Raw genomic sequence first — 22,085 nt, 5'->3', positions numbered from 1 at the left:
AAAAAATCAACACAAGTGAATTAACTGCTACGTGAAAAATAATGATGATACTCTCAATAATGTGCCACAAGATTGAATAAACGAAAAGTGAACTGATTGTATTGCCTAAACAAATGCATTACAACATTCAATTACCTTTCATGGCTTGGCTTCAGTGAGGAAGAACGAGTTGGCAGTGGTAGGGTCACAGATCGTTTAATAACCTTCTCAGCATCAATTGTGTCCATTTCACTTTTGGAACGAGGCACTGTAGCTTGATTTATCACTAGAAAATGCAAGAGCAATTATGTAAGTTTCATTACAAGGAACCAGTTACTGCCAATAAATAGCACTGTGTACGTTTGAACTATGCAGCAAACTAAATATACATCTCAAACAGAGGCCATCAATAGGTAAAATGTCTTCAATCAGAGCTTTAGTGACCTGAGACATTCAGCAACACATGCCCACTAAAAACATTAACTATACAAAGTTTTCCATTAAAAGAGAATAGTATTTGTGAAGCTGGGAAAGATATAAACTGCTATACCAATCCAAGATGTTGCCCCAGCGGATAATCAGAGGGCTGCATCACCTCTCTCATTCCTTTCCATTCTTAAACCATGCCAATCTAAGATGGCGCTCCTGAGAATATTTTATTTAAAGATGATTTATTCTATTCTGTCTTCATGTGTAGTAGTATAAAATGAGCCCTGTGAGTACAGTTTCTCGTGTAAGTATTGACTATGTAGAGTAGCGTAGATTTCATGTATTTGACTTCATTAATGCCACTTTCCCCAATTGCTGTCTCTAGCATTGAAGTGTGCCTAGCTTGTTTGGCTTTCAGATTCCTTCAGGACACGTTTTTAAAAAACAATATGAAGGGGAGCATAAAAATGGTTGCTGTATATGTATTACCTGTTTTGTCTCCTCTCAAACAGTTTGAAGCCCTGATTCAGAGAGCTTTTTCCAATGGGGTTTTGCCATTATAAAATGCTTCCATGAATTAGGCCGTTCGTTTTTTTTTTGGCACATCCACACTAATCATGGGTATTAAATTGGGTGTTCTTCTTCATGGGTATGTTTGTAGGTGTACCTGCTTTTCCTAGGAATTAGGAAGATGTCTCGGTTTCAGCACCATTCCTGACAATACCTCTGCTTTGAAAATAAGGTAAGAGGTTCAGGCATATGCTCGTGATTTAAAGGCTCAGGTTGAGGGATTAACGCTTAAGAGGAGTGAAACGATTCGTAATTGGTTCATGGATTTAGTGTTATGCGTACTATTTATTTTAGAAGAAATATTTCAGGCTTACTTTTAGAGGGTTAGGTATAAAGATTGGCAGTTGAGGATGATGGTTCCCGTTAGGCACGGGGTTCAAGCCTTAGTTGTCGAGTCTAGAGGTCTAGGTTTTGGTGCTTAGGTTTACGGCTATATTATTGAAGGTTTGGGCACAGGCTTAGTGACTCTTTGTTTTATGCTTCTGATTTAGAGTTTAGCTTTAGGGCTGTCCCCTAGGTTTTGGTGTTGATGCCTTTGTGTAGTTCATTTATTATTTTAAAATGCAATGTAGCTGATCCATAGCACACAGGGTGATGCGGTCCATTAGAAAAGGAGTAGAGTATACAATAAGATAAAATTAGAACAAAAAACCAACAGAATAAACATACTAAAACACTCCAATAACAGAGCAAAAAGGGTACAACACCATTCAATTCATCAAAACGCAACACAGAGAAAGAGCACTTTTAGAGTTTTTCACAAGGAATGTAAATTTGGGGCAAAGACGGTTAGAAGGAGGCAGTGTGTCCCCATAACCGTGAAGATGCTGAGGAAAAGCAAACCTTTAATCTTTAGGACTTTATGAAAAACCAGAGGGTGTTTCACAACCTAGTCCCCGGGGATCCCATACTCAGGTGGCCAGGGAAAGGCCATCACTTTTGGATCCCGACCGGGGGGTGGACAAGCGAGGGAGGATCACCTGGGTAGGGAGTCCTCGAGGAGTGAGAAAGAAGCACCCAATGGTGAGAAATGGTTTCCCACTTTTTCCACAACCAATCTAACCCCTATCCCTGCTTATTTTATGAGAAATTACAACTCCCATAATTCCTCCCCAGTTTATCTTAACAACATTACTGCGCCGAGGAAGATAAGGAATGTGTGAGAAACCAGAAGGTATCTCATCCGTTAGTCCCCGAGGATCTGTCATTCAGGTGGACAGGACACGGCCACCGCTTTTGGACCCAGTTCCTGCGGGTGGACCAGTGCCGGAGGATTACCCGGGTGAGGGATCTTCAGGGAGTGTTAGTGGGACACGCGATGGTGAGATGCGGTATCCCCTTCCCTGTAACACTTTTACCTCATCCTACCCGGTAGGATATTTGGGAACTGTACCACCCCTTTTATTACATGAACACTTTCTCACTGACAGCCCGTTCTAAAGGAAAAACTAACAACTGAGCCGTGTACCTGACATTTCCCAATATTATGGTCTGGTGAGGTCAGGCAATTATCAACAATCACTCACACCTGACTTCCATTACACTTCCCAACACGGATAAAAGGCCGAACATTAGAGCACACTCTGAGCGAGGCAAAGCACATGAGGAACCAGCAGTTCGAAGATGACAGTTTAATGAGAGGAGAAAGAGGGTAAAACAGAAGGGGGTCGCAGTGAGGGAATTTCCCCTGACCTCTTCAGCAAGGAACCGTTACTTCCACGAATCTTCGAGAGAAAGCGTAAGACCAGGAAACCAGGCTGAAGAAGACTGCATTGGGTGTTGGAGATACCCGGGGCCCTCCCGCGTCAGTAATCAAGGCGGGGAGAATCTCCAGCCACTGTGGTGCTGTCCTTGGCTCCAAGAACAAAGCAGCTTCAGTGAAAGCAACACAGCCACTGAGTTGGGGAGACCGATACTAGACCAGTCTGTGTTGAAGCCAAGGTTGCAAGCAGCAACATTGTATGGCGAGTGCTGGAACTAACATTTTTAAAACACGTATGATAAGAAACGTAAATGAAGTTAAACTGCTGGTGAGTGCTTGAAGTTTAAAGCAAGCTACAATACCTCTGACAGAGTGGTCCTGCACTGCATGGGTGCTCAATCGAAGGTCTCTGTAAGGTACCCAGCTGAGAAGTGATAAAAGTAGATAAAGGTGGTCCAAGCCCAGCATAGTCCACAAACCAACATCCTTCTCTTTCACCGCACCCTGCCTTCTCTCATTAACTTCCTTCCTTCGCCTGCATCTCCCCCTTCTACTCTATCTCTCCCTCCTCTGATTGGTGTATCACATTCCTTTACCCCACCTCAGAAAACCTTCAAAAGCACTGACCACCTCCACCTGGCGACTCTTAACGCCCAGCCAACAAACACTCTGACATCTGTCTCCTTCTTGAAGACATTGGCCTCGACATTCTTGCTCTTACTGAGACTTGGTTCAATGCCAGCCCAGTCAATGTCTTTGACCCCTTCCTCCCTGAAGGCTTCAAGATCATCTCCAAGCCTCAACCTCACTGCACTGGAGGGGGGGATTGCATTAATCTTCCCCGAGTGGGCTCCTGCTTCCATCTTACCTACGCAGCCCTATTCCTCTTTTGAAAGCCTGGTTTGCAAGTTGGTCACCTCGCGCACCTCCACACTGACCATTGCTACCATCTAGCGGCCTCCAGGCGCCACCTACCTATTCCTCTCTGAATGGGCTGACATCTGCAATTCTTTATTTTCATCCACCTCTAACCTTCTCATTCTGGATGATTTCAACATTCAACTGGACTCCCCTGGCTCTGCATCCACTCTATTCAGTGACCTCTCCATTCTCCCTTCTGGACCAACCCACACAGCTGGACACACTCTGGATGCCCTCATACACTCTGACCTTTCTCTATCCCCCCCATTATCCACCCCTCTCTCCTGGTCAGACCACTCTCTCCTCTCCTCCGATCTGTGTCCCATTTGCCCCATGACCGCACCCCCAAAAGTCCCACCTACCTCATTCACTTACATCTGCCCAATGAAACGAGTGACTGCGGCTGCCTTCACCTCACACCCCCACCTCTGTCTCTGCCCTCAACAACCACCATCTTTCCACCGCCAAAACTCTTGACATTCTTGCCCGAGTCATGCGGATCCATCTGAAACCTGCCTCAAAGCATAACACTTGGTACAACACCAAACTTGCAGCCCTGAAACGAAAGTGCAGGGCAGCAGAATGCAAGTGGCTAACCTCAGACTCATCCTCTGACAAACTGGCCTGCTGCCTACTCAAAAGGTAATACAGGCTCGCCATCAGTACAATGAAAAGAGCCCACATTCAGGCACTGGTCTCTGGCACTTCCAATACCTCAGCAGAACTTTTCAAAATCCGCAGTCTCCTCCCCCCTTCTCCTTTCCAGGCTCCCTGCAATGCCCTGGCCTCATACTTTGCCACCAAAACTCAGGACATTCTAACCACCCTTTCTACATTCCCTCACAACCCATGCCACACCCCACACCAAACCCCCCCTCCTTCTCTCCTGTCACACCTGAAGAAGTTACCAGAGTTGTCAGTTCCATGAAGGTCTCTTCTAAACAGGTCTCCCCTTGCTCATCCAGGACCATCAAGTATAACATTGGCTCTCTTGCCCCTGCTCTCGCTGATTTCTACAATCAGTCTCTTGTCACTGGATCTTTCTCCTCTGCCCTTAAGCACTCCGTGGTGCACCCACTCCTAAAAAAATCATCCTCTGACCTTACCTGTGCTGCCAGCTATCCCCCTATCTCCATCACCCCCTTCCTAGGGAAACGGCTTGAGAAGATGACCATGCCCTGACTCAACTCTCACAATGAACTTGTTGGTGGCCTCAATGACCATCAATATGGATTACGAGCATTCAGAGGCATGGAAACTGCTCTTCTGAAAACCCGTGAAGAACTGCTCGCATCTCTGGACTCCAACTCCCCAGCTGTCCTTATCCTTCTCAATTTCTCCTCTGCATTTGACACAGTTAACCAGTCCATCCACATACAAAGGCTCCACGATACACTCGGTATCACGGAACGGGCAATGGATTGGCTGTCCTCGTTCCTCAGTAACCGCTCTTCCCAAGTCATGCTGGGCCCCTTCTCTCCTACATCCATCTCCAACTGTGGTGTGCCCCAAGGATCTATACTCTCCCCCTGGCTTTTTAACATCTACCCTGCTCTACTTGCACACCTTTTCTCCTCTTTCTCCTCCAATTTCCAGTGTTACGCAGACGACACACAGACAGCTCTTCTTTAGACTCCCTGAGGAGCCTCTTGCACCCTACATCATTCCTGACTGCCAATCTGCCATCCAGTCCTGGTGCGCATCCAATGATCTCTACCTCAGCGCCTGGAAAACTGAGATCCTTCACATTGGGACCCCTGCTCCCTTCTTCCCCTCACTCTGGAATTCCTCCTTGGGCTCTCCCAATACGCCTTCAACTGAAGTCAGAAACCTTGGGGTCATCTTTGAATCCTCTCTCTCCTTCCTCCCTCACACTCAGGACGTTGTCAAGAAGTCCAACTATCCTTCCTTCTCAAAGGAATTCTACTTTTTCTCACTTTCCCTCAGAAGCTCAATGTGACTCAAGCCCTGGTTCTCTCTAGAGTTGATCACTGTAACAGCCTACTCCTTAATCTTCCTTCTTCCACTCTGAAACCCCTCCAGCTTCTCCAGAATAGGGCAGCAAGACTTATCCTTGGACCTAAGCCCAGGGACTGCATCTCTCCTGCACTAAAAAGTCTTCACTGGCTCCTGGTTGCTGCACAGATTAAATTCAAATCCCTCTGCATCATCCACAAGGCTGTCTGGGCTCGGGGACCACACTATCTTCAACTTTGTCTTACTAAATACTCTCCCTCCAGACCACTTTTCTCCTCTGGCACCAATTCTTTATGTGTAAAGCGTTTTGCTAAACAGGGGGCCGCTCATTTTCCTCTGCAAGCTCCCTCCTTTGGAATAGCCTCCCACTGCGCCTTGAGAAGGATCTTCTGCTCCTTAAGACCTTCCCCTTTTCCTTCCCCTCCCCTCCCTCTCTCCTCTGCTAATCCGCTAATCCCACAGCTGCTGGCCCTTATGCATCCTCAGTGCCTTGACCACCCACACCAATTCTTCCCAGCTCCTGTCTATTCATAACACTTTTCATCTGCATTCCGTCTGCTCTGGAGGCTCGCATTTACACCTCCCGCAACAAAGGCTGTGTAGCACTCAATATTCCTAGCACTTTGTCTATGGCTCACCCACAAGCTCATACTCCCCAGCACCTACCACCTCTTCCCTCTCCTTTCTGCACTTGCACGTTCTGAATACTCAGATGGCACAGTAGGTTCGTCTCTCTTTCCCCTCTGCTCTTAAATATGGTGTTGTAAAGTATTTCCCATCCTCTCCCTCCCTGTCCTGTGGGTGCTTTGAAACAGTATTTTCTTATTGTATAAGTGTCCAACAAGCAAACAATACATAAATAAATAAATACATTGGATAAATGTGAATCAAAGTGGTCCTATGACGGGTCAAGTCAAATTCTTTGCACAGTCGAAAGACTTCGATTTCGATGAAGTAGAGAAAGTTTGGAAAAGTACATGGATTTGGTCCAAGCCTGAGAGAGGGAGATCAATTGAAAGCTTTGTGTTAAAGTGGGTCTGAGCCCGGCAGAGGGGGGCCCGGGGTAAATCGAAACTCACCCAAGAAGTTGTACATGAGGATCCTGAGGAAAAAGGAACTTTTGAATGTTGTTTGTCTCATCAGGCTCTCTGAAGTAAGAGACTTTGAATGGAAAAGAGACATTGACATAGAAGGCCCTGATACTGAGATTTGAACTGCATCCTTGTGCTAGAGAAGCCAGAGACTGTGCTAAGCTCGAGTGTGCCACTTTGTCCCATTCTGAAAACGTGGGGAAGGGAGGCCAACAGCTTGACTATCCTGACAACTTTGTTTCCCACATTATTTGTATTTAGAAGTAAGGATTGGCAATAGGTTTATTGGTATAGGCCCTTTTATTTTGACAAGACACCACTAGGACTGCGTTATTTTTATTTGGTGGTCGTAGCTTGCTCCCATCTTCAGATTGGGATTAGATAGGCGTTTTTCAAACTCAGTTGAAGTCCAATAAACACCCTTGAGCAGTGATCACTTGTGTCTGTCTTACTGTTTGATACCATGCCTTCCTTACAATTGAGACCAGAAAGATTACCTCCCCTGACTTGCATTGGCCCTGTCCCTATAATGAGGCCAGGCCGAGTCAGGCACGTAGCTCTAACAATGTACAACTGCCACTTATTAGCACTCCTTGTGAAGATAAAAGATGGCGCACACAAGCACACTTTGAGGTTCAGCACGAGAAAGAACAGCTTTTCCAAGGCTGTTGCGAACCAGGCTGTGGAAGTTGGAAGGCCAATGGGCTGATCGGCAGTTGAGAGGATCAAGAGAAGGGCAGGCAAGATGTCCATGCTTTCGGGCAGCCATGAGCATTTGAATAGCAAAGCTGAGTGAGCAGAGGAAAGAAACCTTCAAGTTGCCAGAAAGCAGCCTGCAACACACTCGGGTGAACGGCAGAGTTGGGGAGGAGCAGAGGAGGCGTTATTAACATCCTTGAGCGGCAGGAAAAAGATTAAAGAAATCTAATTAACATGACCAGTGAGTATTCGAAGGGAATGAAAGTCTGGTTGATGTTAAAGGGAAATTGACTGTAATTTGAAAGTTGAAGGTTGCGCATGTGCTTATAAAATGTGAATGAAGGGAACAATTGTTGAAAGGAAATGATACAAAGTAACAGAGTGGTCCTGCGAAGTGAAGTCGCACATTCGGTGAAATCTTATGAGTTTTGAAAGCTATTACAGTGGAGATCGAAGCAAAGAAAGTAACTGCGATAAAGAAAGTTGAATAAGAGGAAAGTGAAAGATATGAACTGTGAATATAAATCATAATAATAATGATATACCAAGAGGGCAAAATATAAGAACTTTGGAAAAGGCCAAGAAGGTAAGTTAAAGAAAATAAGAACTACAAGTACCAAGAGGCATTGGTGCTGCAAGAGAACATTGTGAATTGAAGGACTGTTGCAAGAGAAGTCGAAGTGGTCATGCAGATGTCTATGTGAATTCCTTGCAGTTTCGAAAGTCTTCGACAGTGAAAAGATACTTTAGATAAAACGTGGGGAAGGGAACCCCACAAAAGAGAGACAGGCACGAGCCTGTGAGAGGGACGTCTGTGCAGAATTGGGTGATAAAGTGAAAACCAGACAGACTCGAGTCTGGCAGAGGGGAGCCTGTGCAGAACTGTGAGAAATTGAGAAAGTGCATGTGAACTGAATATTGATGGCAAGGCGGAGGAAGCCTAAAGGAAGTGATTGAATTACTAGAAGATGGAAGCCTAAGATTGAACTGTTGAATTGTACCAGTAAGCCAAAGTGTGCAAAACTGATAGAATTGTGCCATACAGGAGACTCTCTAGACCCCGTATGGTTGAACCTTTTTGAGACACTATTTTCCTTTTGTATTTCCTTAACACATTTGTCATTTTGAGAAGGAGGGCAAGGTTAGTTTTTTTTAAGTAAAGTCTGTTTTATTTTGACCAGACTGACTTGCATACATTTGTTATTTGTTTAATGGTTGAGATTACGCCCATTTTAGAGTTAGGGACAGTTAGGAATTCTACCAACCCAACTAAAATATTAAATAAAGATTTTTGAAACTTGTATCCATTGTGTCTGTATCTACTGCTCGATACCATGCCTTCCTCACAACTTTCGGATGCAATATTCCCCTGCTCTGCATAATCCTGATCTCATCAATTTAGCAGTCAAGTAGGTTGCGCGGCTCAAGGCAACACCTTACTACACAGCTCAAATTTCATGCAGATGGTAAAGGATTACCAGTGGAAGTCACTCGTGTAGTGGGGGCCCCCGCAGCCTCTGCATTGCGGGTGAGAGGAGGCACACCAAACCAGATCTGGGCTGGGGCTTGCAGCACAAGGTGGATGCACTCAGTAGGGGTTGAAGCAGACAGTGAGATGTGGCACGTGTCACATGCCACGTTCAGCTCCAACCCCTTCTCCTCCGGCTTCCTCACAACTCATATACAGGAACCAGGAAGCTCTCCCAGGTTCCTGGTTCCTGTTTGTGAGCAGCACAGAGGAGCAGTGGGTGGCCTGAAGTGACAGACCAAAGCTGAAAAAACTGATAACAAGGCTTTTATTTAAAAATGTGATGTTTATATATGTGCTATGGGTCAGTGAGTGGTGGGTGAATGAGTAGGGATGTGATAGTATGTGTTTGAATGTTCTTGTGTGGATAATGGAGTGAGTGTGGATAGAAGAGAAGCTTTATGTGTGAGTGACTGGTGGGTAAATTAGTATGAACATGATAGTGTGTGTTTGAATGTTCTGGGTGGATGGGTGCATGCCTGTGTGAAGGACGAAGTGTGAGTGGACGCGAGAGAAGGTGTATGAGTGAGTGTGACTGGTGGGTGAATGAGTTGGAATGTGATAGTGTGTTTCTGAATGTTCTGGGTGGCTGGGGGTGTGCCTGTGTGCAGAATGCAGTGTGAGTGGATGTGAGAAAAGGTTTATGGGTGAGTGACTAGTGGGTGAAGGACTAGGAATCTAATAGTGTGTGCTTGAATGTTTTGGGTTGGTGGGTGAGTGCCTGTGTGGAGAATGCAGTGAGAGAAGCTTTATGTGTGAGTGAATGGTGGGTGAATGAGTATGAATAGGGCTGAATGGGAGTGTGGACGTCAGATGCACCGGCACCGTTTACAACAGTGCCGGTGCATCCGACTTGCTGTGCTTGCGAGTGCCGCTCTGCCCACCAGGTCAGACCTGGCGGGCTGATAGGCACCCACGAGCACAGCTCTTAGTATGGGGTGCGATAGCAACGGTGCCGGTAGCGCTACCGGCACCCTTGTTGCCTTACCGCCATACTTATATTGAGGTCCATTGTGTTATGTAGGATTGGTTGGTCGCACGACGCGCTTCGATAGGGAATGAAAAGTAGAAGTAGCGGATCCCTATAAATCAGACGTTTTAGTTCGGCGAGTAGAAGAAGTATTCCCATAGAGATTAGCCGAGGCTATCCAGTATGGCAGGTGTATTAGCTGGTTAAGTCTCCCCGCGAGAGATGTATCACCCGTTAGGTGATGCAGTGGGTACAGTCTAATCAAATAGAGATAAGAGGTTGAAAACGGATACTCCACTCCTGGGAGGTGGGAAGAAAGCTGTGGGGATTTTTGTGGGTGGGATTGAAATAATGTATTGTGGTTCTGTCAACACGCAAAGTATTTTTCTCTTATGTGAACATTAGTCTGGTCACATCACACATAGGCCATTGAATAGGACCTTGCATTGTGCCTTCGCACGATTGAAGTGGTGTGCCGAACTGGTGAAGGCGGGGTGGTACGAGAGCAGGCTGCATAAGGTGCAGAGCCTCGGAGGCTCGTAAAAAGAAAGGGAAGAGGAAGACAATATATATTGCATTGTATAAGCCGCAAATTTCCTTTTACTTGCATTTACAGCGGAGTGTCGAAACCTTTAATTAGAGGTCAGGTAAAATACACACTGGTATTGTCCCTCACAGGAAGGTAACATGGGGGAAAAATGTATGGTGTTTCAGGAATGGCGTTAACCCCTATTCAGCACATGTGCCTCACTTTGCCCCTTTATAAGGACAAAATAATGAAATACAGCGTACAATGGTCCAAGAATACAGAAGGGAAAGTAATACGACCATGGCCACCTAATGGCGGTTTCTCCCCAGACACGCTGCAATCGCTACTGTTGCACATACAGAACACATACAAGGGGAAGAAGTTAGACAACCGCATGGAGATATACGCGTTATGGCGCATGATCCAGGTGGACAGGCCATGGGTGATGAGCTTGCGGGGGTGAAGGAGGAGGGCGCGAACTCGTGCGCGCCACCTCCAGCACCACCCAGCGTCACCTCTGACAAAATAGAGGAGGAGCAGGGCTCATCCCGTTGAGGGACATAGACAAAGTAAGGGAGCCCCGAGAATTGAAAACAGCGGAAGGGTATTCCAATCCCATGTACAAGCCACCCTCATATGCTCCAAATGTGCATACCCCAGACATCCCGCAGCACGGGCGGGGTGGAGGCCATCAGCACAGGTCTCGATGAGGAAGGTCTGCAGCACGCTAAAATTGAATTTGCAGGGATAGGCCCAGACGAATAGGTGGCGGCACAGGTACTGCTTAAATTACAAGGGGTCACGACAGGGGAGGCAGAAGGTGCTGCAAAAGCAATAGAAGGGTTAGAACTGGGACAGGGGTGCAGGGGGAAGGTGACGCATGTGTTAAGTAAGGAGCAGCAGAGGGAAGGTGCAGGGAAGAAGTTGGAAGAGGAAAGGAGGGAGCAAAAGGAAAGGATAATAAAGGGGCTGGAGTTCAATGAGCAGGAATGGAAGGAGCGGTCCGCACAATTAGAAAGGGAGCAGCAAGAAGAATCTGGAAGAGAGATGGAGAGAATAAAGCAGATTGCAGAAATGGAGAAGGTGGAGAAGGAGATAGAGAGGAAGGAAAGAGAGGATGCAGAGAGGGAGATGGCATTGTGGAGGAAAAAGATACTATTGCAACAGACACATAAGTACGAAGAGAGAAAATTAAAGGAGTTAAGGTTGGCACGAATAACAAGGGAACGTAACGAGAGTGACGAGGAGGAGCGGGCACTCAAAAGGGTTAGAGAAGCAATACAGGAGTAGTTGGACAGGAAGAAACGCAACGAAGAACGGCGAGGAGAACGACAGGATGTGCAGGTACCTCATGGGCCACGGTGAGCGGCGCAGGTACGTCCAAGGCCCACTTGGTAGGTGATGAGATAACACACTCGGAGGTACGGAAGGAGGAAAATGCATGCAGGGTGATGAATATTGATTTTGAAACTGTAACCGTACGTTACCCACATGCATGCAAATTGACATTATCTGACGGATATTGTAGCGATGAGGAAGATGAGAGAGAAGATGACAACCCAACTGACGAAGGAAGAGGAGGACGTAGTAAACTCTATAGAACACTAACAGGCATGGGGATGTCATGGGAGTGTAAAACACAAGACGAGAGGGACAGGGAAAGGCGCGTAGACAGCACCACTCAAGACACAATTGAAGGTGCAGCCCCACAGACGCCTTACACAAGCAGGCTCCGGGATCTTCCAGGGCACAGAAGAGATGGGGCGACAGTAACACAAACCAGGGGACACACATGCTCACAAGGCAGGTTCATTAGGACACGAAACACCCCACACTTATCACACGCAATACAGGTAATGGATATAGATGCAGACGTGGGGGACGAGAGGGGGCCCATTCAGATGCGGCAGTACAGACACACACCAGAAGAGAGGGCTGCATACTTGCAGATGCACCTATTGGAGCGTGGCGGGACCAGGCCACAGTATGTACCCTGGAAGCACACAGACAAGGAGAACATCAAGCTGAGGTTACCATCCAATAGTACACCACTGCAGGCTGTGGCAAGACAAGATGAAACAAAAGACTGAGGATAGAAAAGCATATGAAGCAAAACTAGTTCAAAGAAACTATCCAAATATGCCCCTAGATGGGGCGCTCATAACTAGCCCCGCCCAGCAACAACAGGTAGCTGTATCGCAGCCCCAGCCTCAACAGCAGTACAATGTGATGCAGCCATTCATGTCACAAATGGGAGGAGGGTACATGTGAATGGGCAGTTATCAAGATAACTATAGGGAAGGGGAGGATTCCAGAGGGGGCACCCAGGTGAAGGGATCAGGGTTTACCCACAGGGACAGGGGAAGGAGGAGTGTGGTTCCCATGGCAAGCGCAAGAACCACAGCAATGCTGGACCTGTGGGCAACTAGGGCATACCTCCCTCACATGCCAAAGCAGGGGGATGCAACCAGGATGGGGTGAGCCAGGGCAGCAGAGCTCCCAGAATGGACAGAATGGATATTATGTGCAAGACGTCCAACAGATGGGGCCGCTACAAAATGTACCACAACACAACTCACCACCCCAGGTGCATCACAGACGATGCCAGTAAACCAGCATGCACAAGTACCGCAAACACAGCAGCCGCAATAACAAAACATGGCAACACCACAACCCCAAAGCAAGAAACTGGTACAGCAGTTGACACAAATAAAGGACAACTCCACACAACCCATGGACATAGCAGCAATGGTACCCGTGACAAGGATGGGTAGGGTAACACTGGTGGGGCATAACCCTTACACAGGAAATGGACAGTCATTGTACCCACAATAGGACAGCCTACAGACAAACTTGCTGTGTCCCATTCTATCATTCACACCAAATCCTGCGGAGGAACCTCGCATATGGGTGGCTATAGGTGACAAAATGTTTCCTTTCTGGTTGACACTGGGGCGACTAGGTCATGCATATGGGAGGAGAAGTATAAATTGTCAGGCAATGCCATGAATACTCAAGGATTCTCTGGGGTTTGAAAGGTGGTTCCTTTTACTGATAACATCTCTTTATCAATAGGAGATCACAACTTATCACTACCCCTCCTTTACTCCAAGCAAGCACCTGTAAACATACTGGGATGTGACATAATGAGCATACTGAACATGACAATCTCCTTCACAGACAAGGGCATAATTTTCTCCACACCAGGCATTCACATGCTCACAGCTAGGCAAATGCTCCAGACATACTTTGGGCAGCGGGTACAGAGGGGGGAGCCTGTTGACCCAGAAGTCTTCCAGTACGGAACAGATATGGCCCTTGCGTGGCTGCCTGGGATTGCAAGGAAGGTATGGAGGAAGCCCAGTGAGTACCTCGTTAGGCCGGAAACACCAGCTGATGAAAAGGAAGGCACGTTTGTATCGATTGATATAGAAGGGATTGTCGCACGAGACGATTGGGTCGCTGTACACGCACTGGATGACGAAGGGAAGGCATGGAGAGCGATAATAGCACTGGGAGACGGGTGTCAAATAACGCAATTGTCAGATGAGGAGTTGTTTTCACAGGCAAAGGGGAGCAGCGAGATGATGTTAGGAATGAGCGTGTACGTCTGGTTACGCATAACGTACAAGGAGGTGGCGCAGAAATTGGCAATGGCTTTAGAATCTCCGCCTTCTTTCTGCGAGGAGGATCTAGCAAAAGTACCTGAGACACTATGGACCACCAGTTTGTACAACGTCGGGTGCATAAAAAGCATAGGAGGAGTGCAGATAAAACTGAAGCCAGGAGCAATTCTACCCACAGCACGACAACACCCCATGACTAAGGAAGCAGATGAAGGCATCTATGGGACAATCAGTGCCCTCGTAGATAGGGGTATTTTGGTACCATCAGATTCTCCATGCAGCACTGCGGTGTACCCCGTTTGCAAGGCAAATGGGGGGCCTTTGCGTTTTATACAAGATTTAAGGCCTCTTAACAGTATCGTAAAGGCAGAGTACTCAGTAGCTGCCAACCCTGCCACGATCCTATGTGGCATCCCAGTCGAAGCCACATGTTTTACAGTTATCGACTTTAAAAATGCATTCTTCTCAATACCCCTACACCTAGACTCACCAGATTTAACAAGCTTCATGTACCGCAACCAGAAATGGAAACACACCAGGCTACCACAGGGATATTGTGAATCACCCTCTATTTTTAACAGAATAATACAGATGGACCTGGCAATGTACAAACAAAAGGCACATTACTGCACTATGTGGATGACATCCTCATCTGCAGTATTACCGAGGATGAATGTAGGGAAGACTCAATACACATGCTCACTGTGCTGGCGGAAGAAGGATACAAGGTGGACAAGGCCAAACTACAGTACTGCCAGAGGGAGGTGCTGTACCTCGGCCAGGTGATTTAGCAACATGGCAAACACATAGCGCCTAGCAGGACACAAAGCATACTTGGCACGCCCCAGCCGAAGACAGTAAGGTAACTGCAGTGATTCCTGGGTTTATGCAATTATTGCAGGGCATGGGTCTTCGATTACAGCACATACACTTGTCCTTTCCTCGCAGCACTAAAGGAGGCACAGAGGACCAACAATCAGTAGTGTTGGACAAGGGAAATGACAGAAGCATTCAGCGAGCTCAAGCAAGCAATTTCCACAGCCCCTGTATTAGGGACACCAGACTATAAAAGGGAGTTCTTCCTATTGTCAGACTCAGATGGCCTGATCATGAAAGCAGTACTCACACAAAAAACAAGCATGGGTCACAAACCAATAGCATACCACAGCGGGCAGTTAGACGCAGTGATGCTAGCGCATTTCTAGTGTGAACAACATTTGGCTTCTGCAGCATTTGCAGTAGAAAAAGCTTCACCAATAACTATGGGGTACTCCACAACCCTTTATGTGCAACACGCCCTATTCGCAATACTGCATAAGCCAAAAAACACACTAACAACACAAAGAGCAACAGGGTATGAGATATTATCACGACCAGCACTAAAAATAGTGTGGTGCAAAAATGTGAACCCGGCGCAATTCCTGGCAGAAGAATATGAGGAGGGAGAATGTGGTCTTTATTGTACACAAGCTATTGAGATATATACAGAAACACGGAAGGTGGAGGAAGATGCACTTGAGGGGGGAAAGGTACTGCACATTGACGGATCATCAACGATTGACCAAGGTGATGGTATCCGGAGAACAGGTGCAGCAGTGGTAAGGCTCAGGGAAGACTGGACAAGCGAGGTGGTGAGAAGCATTCAGCTCCCCTTGCATTACTCTGCGCAAGCAGCAGAATCAGTGGCTCTCATACTGGCGCTCAGGGAATGCGACAAGAAAAGGGTCACCATCTACTCGGATAGTGCTTACGTCACATCAACAGTACACTCTGGGTTGGCAAGATGGCTAAAACAGGGGTTCAGGAGGGCAGACAGGACCCCTCTGCAACATGCGCTTCTTTGGGAGAATTGATAGTGGCCATCATATACCGAGCGGAATTGGCATTGGTAAAGTGTCAGGCTCACACTAACGGGGATGACCCAATATCAAAGGGTAACGAGGGAGCAGATTATCACGCAAAGCATGCATCATATTTTGGAGAGATGTGGGACATACTAGAAAAACAAAAAGAGGTGATGGGGTGATACTAGAAAAACAAAAAGAGGCGATGGGTGAGACAAATGTTAATGAAGGAAGGGTACAACCGTTTACCTGAAAGTCAAATTATGGAATTACAGGCAGCAGCACCAATGGATGAAAAGGAACTCTGGGTAAAAAGAGGGTATTCAATGTCCCCAACTGATGCCCTATGGTGCCAAAACAACACTGGGAAGGTAATAATGCCTCATGCGCTACTGAAAATAGCTCTTACACAATTGCACCATCCAAAGCACACAGGGAAAGAAGCAATTGCAGCACCCATCAGAGAATCATGGTTTCGCCCCGATTTAAATGCACATGTTTCCAATTTTATTAGAAACTGCCTGACATGCCAACAGTTCACTGCTGGGCACACCATAAGGGTAGTAACAGGAGTAATTCCCCGACCTGATGGCCCCTTTTTGCCCCTCCACATTGATGATGTGGATATGATCAATGTAAGCCAAGGCTATCGGTACATGATAGTGGTGGTCTCCCCATTCTCAAGATGGATCAAGGCAGGGGCATGCTCCCATGATGACATTCTCACAGGGGCTAAATTCCTGGTCTGAGAAGTATTCCCTAGATGGGGGATCTATGAGGTCTTACGGTCTGATAATGGTCTCCATTTTGCCAATGAAATGTTCCAGCATATAACTACCCTGTTAGGAATTAAACACAAGTTTGTATGTGCATAACAACCTCAAGCCAATGGCATGTGTGAACGCCTCAACGGATTATTGAAGGAAAGCATAGCTAAAATCCAGCAGAGCACCAAGAGAAACTGGCTGCACTGCTTACCCTTGGCCCTATTTGAATTGATCACCACCTCACACTTCACGAGGTGGTGATGGTACTCTGCATGCAACTCCCACTGGCCCCACCCATAAGGGCAGTAAAGGATTGCGAGGGGACGGCAGACGTTCTTGGTAAAGAGATGCTTGATTTTGTGAATTCACTTGTTTCTAGCACCTCTTTAATGTCTCGACAGATCCAACGGAGCCAAGGGAGAGTGGAGGACATTCAAAACGAAGACAACAGCACTCAAGATTCAACAAAAGAGACACCTATTAACGTGGGGGACGGTGTCCTTCTCAAAAACATTGTTAGGCGCTGGAATGAGCCTCACTTCACGGGACCCCACACTGCAGAAGCAGTAGCGGAGAGATCAAAAAAACTCGAAGGCCGGTCAGTCTGGTACCACTTGCAGGATATAAAATCCTACAAGGCACTAACCCCATCCCAAAATTCTTCCAGAGAAACTAATAGAGCCAACGCCACGGAAATAAACAATGCCCCAGATAGATGTGATGCCCCAAACATATGCCCTGTAGATACTAATGATTCCCTGACCATAGACAACCCAGAACGCACCGGCCATCCAATGATCAGACGCTCACAAGCCCCTGAGTTCCCAACTGCTGTGTTAGTCCAAATTGATGAATAAATTAACATTGTCCCTAGAACCAAGAAATTATGAATCAAGAAATGTACAATATCTTCCCATTTGTGTCGAGAACCCTTAATGGAAGCAATCAAATGCTAAAGTAGAAGTGACCATACAGCATGCACAATCTCATTAGGAATACACTGTGTTAACACTTTTTCGATGTGTTCTCTCTCTCTTTTCTCTCTCACAGGTTGCAACTGTGTTTGTTGAGGCATAAATAGTCTAGTATAAGGTTACAGGATATTAGATGCTGCCTCCCATTGACCACCCTGAAGCATTGTCTCATCAATATATTCACGCCATACGGAGGGGCGCCCACACTAGACCGCAATCGCCCCAAATGTATTACTATGCATTCCTTGAGTATCCAGCACAAACATACCCATAACTTCACCATATTCTACCGACACATAGACATAGAGTAGTATGGAAAATATGGAAGGAAATGTTTGCTTGGGCATTAAATCATTACCTAGTGCGCAGAGCATAAAACTCTTTTATCCTTTAACGCCTTTTATCTCATCAGCTACAAGATAAGCGAAAGGACAGGTAACATGGTTATGTTAATAAAAATCGTTATTAAAACGGTGTGGTTATTATTGGTATTGGGTTTTCTAGCTACTGTGTTTTGGAATACCTACATGGCTTTGCATGTCTCCGCTGCATCAAATACTAACATATCCCCAACCCAAGCTGCACGGGTAACTGTGTCAGGTGGTACCAGTGAAGCAGCTCATAAGGTAAGAAGAGGTAAGCATAGCGTGGGAACAGATGTAAGTGGTGTTGACACATATCTCACTGACACCGCGCACGTAGCTAACAACATGTGGTATAAATACATGTCTAAAATTGATAAGGACACAACAAGGGAGAGCTGCTGCATCTGTTCCTTGATCCCATATGCCCTGGATGCCTCCAGGACTTACGTAGCAAAGGAGGTGCCAGCGGCAACAGCGCAATGTCTCTTGTACCTCACCATGTTCCAGATGCAGGGGAGATTCCAAGGCAAGACAGCAACATTAAGATGGAGATCAAAGGAAATATTTCCCTATGAGGACAACTTCATCAAGACCCAACCGATGATGGACAATTATTGGCAGCAGGCAGAGGCCCTACGTTATATCACTGATGGACCTGAGAAAGGTGATACAAAGGAAGTGACACTGCAGTACCTACCATGCAAATGGGGAGCAAAAAAGATTGGCGGAGAGTCCGGTTGGTGGGAATGACCGCAAGTGCTGGTGTATGGTAAGGTATACACAAAGGATGGATGGGAGGATTGAGTAGTGGGGAGCAAGGCATTGACGTTAACAAGAACGGCTGTGACCAAGGTTCAAGAAGAAAATGACAAATGCCTCAAGGAATGGGCCAAGAGTACAAGCTTGCTAACGTGGGTGGACAAGGAAGATGGGCCACTTACAATAATCTCACTAACCACACCTGCCCTATGCTACCAGCACAATGGCATCGATGAAGTAGGACAGAACAAAAGGTGCTGAAGAATAGAGAAGATCCCACAAATGGGAACAGGAACGGCGGTGCTGATGGATCACTATTGGGCCTGTGGTTCTAAGGCATATGAGAAACTCCCACCGAACTGGGGAGGGATATGTTCCTTGGCGCATGTCAACATACCCTCACTGGTAGTACCAAAAACCCATGTGAACATTAACAAATTCCCCAAAATGGATGAAGGCAACAGTAGAAGGAAGAGATCGCTGCAAGGCACACAAGGTGCTACCAACAACGGTGTACATAAGAAGGGAACACTCAGGAGGGTGAAAAGAGGAAAATACTTTTGGGGATGGTCTGAGGTTGCACTAGATGAAATACCACCAGCACACAGACTATTCAGCAGAACTGCAATGTTCTTTTCAGCACTAATACACCCAGGATTTCAGACATATACCAATGCAAAGTGGCTCCAGATAACAAGTTGGGAGCGGATGATGACCATCAACTCAACAGTGAATGGTTTCAAAGCAATATAGGAGGAGCTCAGAGCGATACGGCTGGTGGCACTACAAAAGAGATATGTCCTGGACCTCCTCACGGCTATAGAAGGAGTTTGCGTCAAAATTGGAAGTTCCTGCTGCACAGTTATACCAGCAAACAATGAGGACAATGGAACACTATCCGAAAGAAAGTGGCACGGCTGGCACGAATGCATGCCAAGATGGAAGAAGACAGACAAGAGCTGGTTTTCGTACATATGTTCCTGGGTGCCTTCCTGGTTATCGGATGGCCTAAAGGTGCTAGTAGGAGGACTAGTGATGGGAGTGGCATTTCTATTTGGCATGAAGTTCTGCATGGCGAAGTGTAAAAAGGAAGCAGAGGTGGCAGTAGGGATGAAATTACTGATGGCCATGGATAGTGACCAACACATGGATGAAGTAATGAAAGAAAGAGAACGGCTGAGACAACAGATAACAGAGGCAGACGTGCACCCTCCTACAATGAAGTTAGAAAATCTGCGCAACCCAAGGAAGTATGTAGGGAAATGGGTCTATTGCAAGCCTGGAGGTGGCTGTGTCTACATGTACTGGTCATTTGAAGATCACGTTAACCACTACAGACACTTGGGTGGAATAACTAAAGTATGGCATTTGATGGATGACAGAAGGTACCATAATGTAGTTGACAAGTCAACCAGAGGGGGGACTGAAGAGGGAAAATCCGAGCAGATCCTCAGTCCCCTCAACCGGAAAAGAAGCACCAGCAACAATATGGCTGCCAATCCCACGAGCTGCCCCAGCCATGGATAACTACCGCAAAAAGGTACCCTGCCGGCCGACCATATGCCCCTGCTACAATGCAAACTCTACCTAGAGGGGTAGAAGAAACACAGGACAGAGTTGGCGAGAACCGCGTGGACCGACTTGACTAAAAGCAGTGTACTAAAGCCGGCATGATGCAGGTGGTTAGAGACATCCTGACGACATAGCTCGGCTAGACACGAAGCACATGGGCAATCCGCACAATTCACACACACTCACCAATATACACGAAGAACATGTAAAGTTTGGGAGATAGAGCACTGTGACACATAAACTATCAGCACGTTTATTATTTTGTCATTAGGCTCGCTACAGCACTGCAGAAACGCAAGACACAAAGAAGAGCTTGTGTATGTGCTTGCAGAGGCTTATACGCAGCTAACCCTATGGGGGGACAGGAGCACCCAATGGACCTGACCAACCGTAAAGCTCTCACTACCCTATGGCATTATGACGATTCCATAAAGGAAGCCAGAGCAGGCCTCAGGAGAATACAGTAGGCTGCAGTGATCACAAAGAAATCCTAAACCGTAAGGTGCTGTGTTAGCAGAATAACCTACGTCGTAAGTTGCAGACTGCCAAGGACACCATGTTGCGCAGCGACATTCCATATCCTGAGCCAAGATGACATCAGCGGCAGCAACAAGTGTTCCCTGTAAAATACACGCTAAATTTGAGGCGATTGAGCTTGCAAGAGTGGTCTCTGACCACGTGACCCGGCCAAGCTGTGAACAGACCAAGACGCAGAGGCTGGGAACGAGCAATGGCCCCACGGCTGAACAGTGACTTGCAACATAATTGTTACCTCCAGACACCTTTTCACAATGGGAATGGAGCGCTCTCATGGCATTAGTCATCTTCACACTATTGTAATACACAGACACATAGTTGCAATTGCTCAGACATAGTAGACATGCACTAAGAACAGGTGTCTCGCAGGCTGGAAACGAAGTTTGTCCCAGGCTTGGGGGCCTGCAGCTGAACCAATCAGGACACTGGGTTTTGGGGGTAGATGGTGAGGGTTGCCAACCAATTACCAGGCTTTCTCACTGTAACTTTTCTAAAGTAGCAACTTTCGGGGAGGATCCAAGTATACCACCTGACACAGTGCTGTCCACTCACAATCCTCTTGTATAGGGTCCTATAGTGGACCTACGAGTGAGGGGCCAATCCTGGGCCTCGATAGGTTTAGGAGGGAGTTTGCCAGGTGATGAAGCTTATTACATCACGAGTATACAAAACTGGCCTGCGAGCCAGCCTCTGGCGAGATGTGCCTGAGCATTGTTCATGCATATACCCCATGTGCATTTGGTATAATAAACCACAGTTATCTTTGCTCCTTGTGTGGACCTCAGCTTCTTAGGACCTGGGAAGGAGTTAGCGCCTTCCGTGAGCTGGGTGGCTGCGGACCCTCGGCACGGCTATGCTGGCCCCAGAAATTACCGTAACAGTTTCACTGGTGTATTCAATAGGGATGACTGGATAGTCTTGCCCTTCCAGTTCTTCTGTATGTATTAAAAAGTGTTCTCTTTCATGTGTGTGAGTATGTTACATCTGTGTATAGTTCATTTAATTAGGGTGTTCCCTGTTTACAATGACGTCATACGAAAAATGTGTGCATTCAGGAATGGATGATGTGATAGAGCTAAAATGTGTTCAATGGCAGAGTATTTTACAACCGGGACAAGCATTGCTTTGGATAGCAACAGCTGAAGAGAAATTGAACATAGTTCAAATGATGAGAGAGGGGATCTTGACAGTACCCTTTGGTTAAATCTAGGGTGGACAAATAGACTACCCAATTTGTCAATAAGAT

At 46.7% G+C, this 22,085-nt stretch overlaps 1 protein-coding gene across 15 annotated transcripts in view; it reads right to left on the bottom strand.

The window, feature by feature from the left end:
- Positions 1–22,085, bottom strand: part of SORBS1 (sorbin and SH3 domain containing 1) — an 862,221-nt gene that overhangs the window by 382,416 nt on the left and 457,720 nt on the right. For all 15 annotated transcript variants that reach the window (XM_069610575.1, XM_069610579.1, XM_069610580.1 and 12 more), the window contains one exon: positions 136–265. In XM_069610575.1, coding sequence (XP_069466676.1) covers positions 136–265 — 130 coding nt within the window. The remainder of the gene's footprint in view (positions 1–135; positions 266–22,085) is intronic.

Source organism: Ambystoma mexicanum, chromosome 8 (genome assembly GCF_040938575.1).
Source record: "Ambystoma mexicanum isolate Mex_15411 chromosome 8, UKY_AmexF1_1, whole genome shotgun sequence".
Classification (NCBI taxonomy): domain Eukaryota; kingdom Metazoa; phylum Chordata; class Amphibia; order Caudata; family Ambystomatidae; genus Ambystoma; species Ambystoma mexicanum.
The sequence above is the reverse complement of the archived record's forward strand: the minus strand, read 5'-3'. Positions and strand labels throughout refer to the sequence as shown.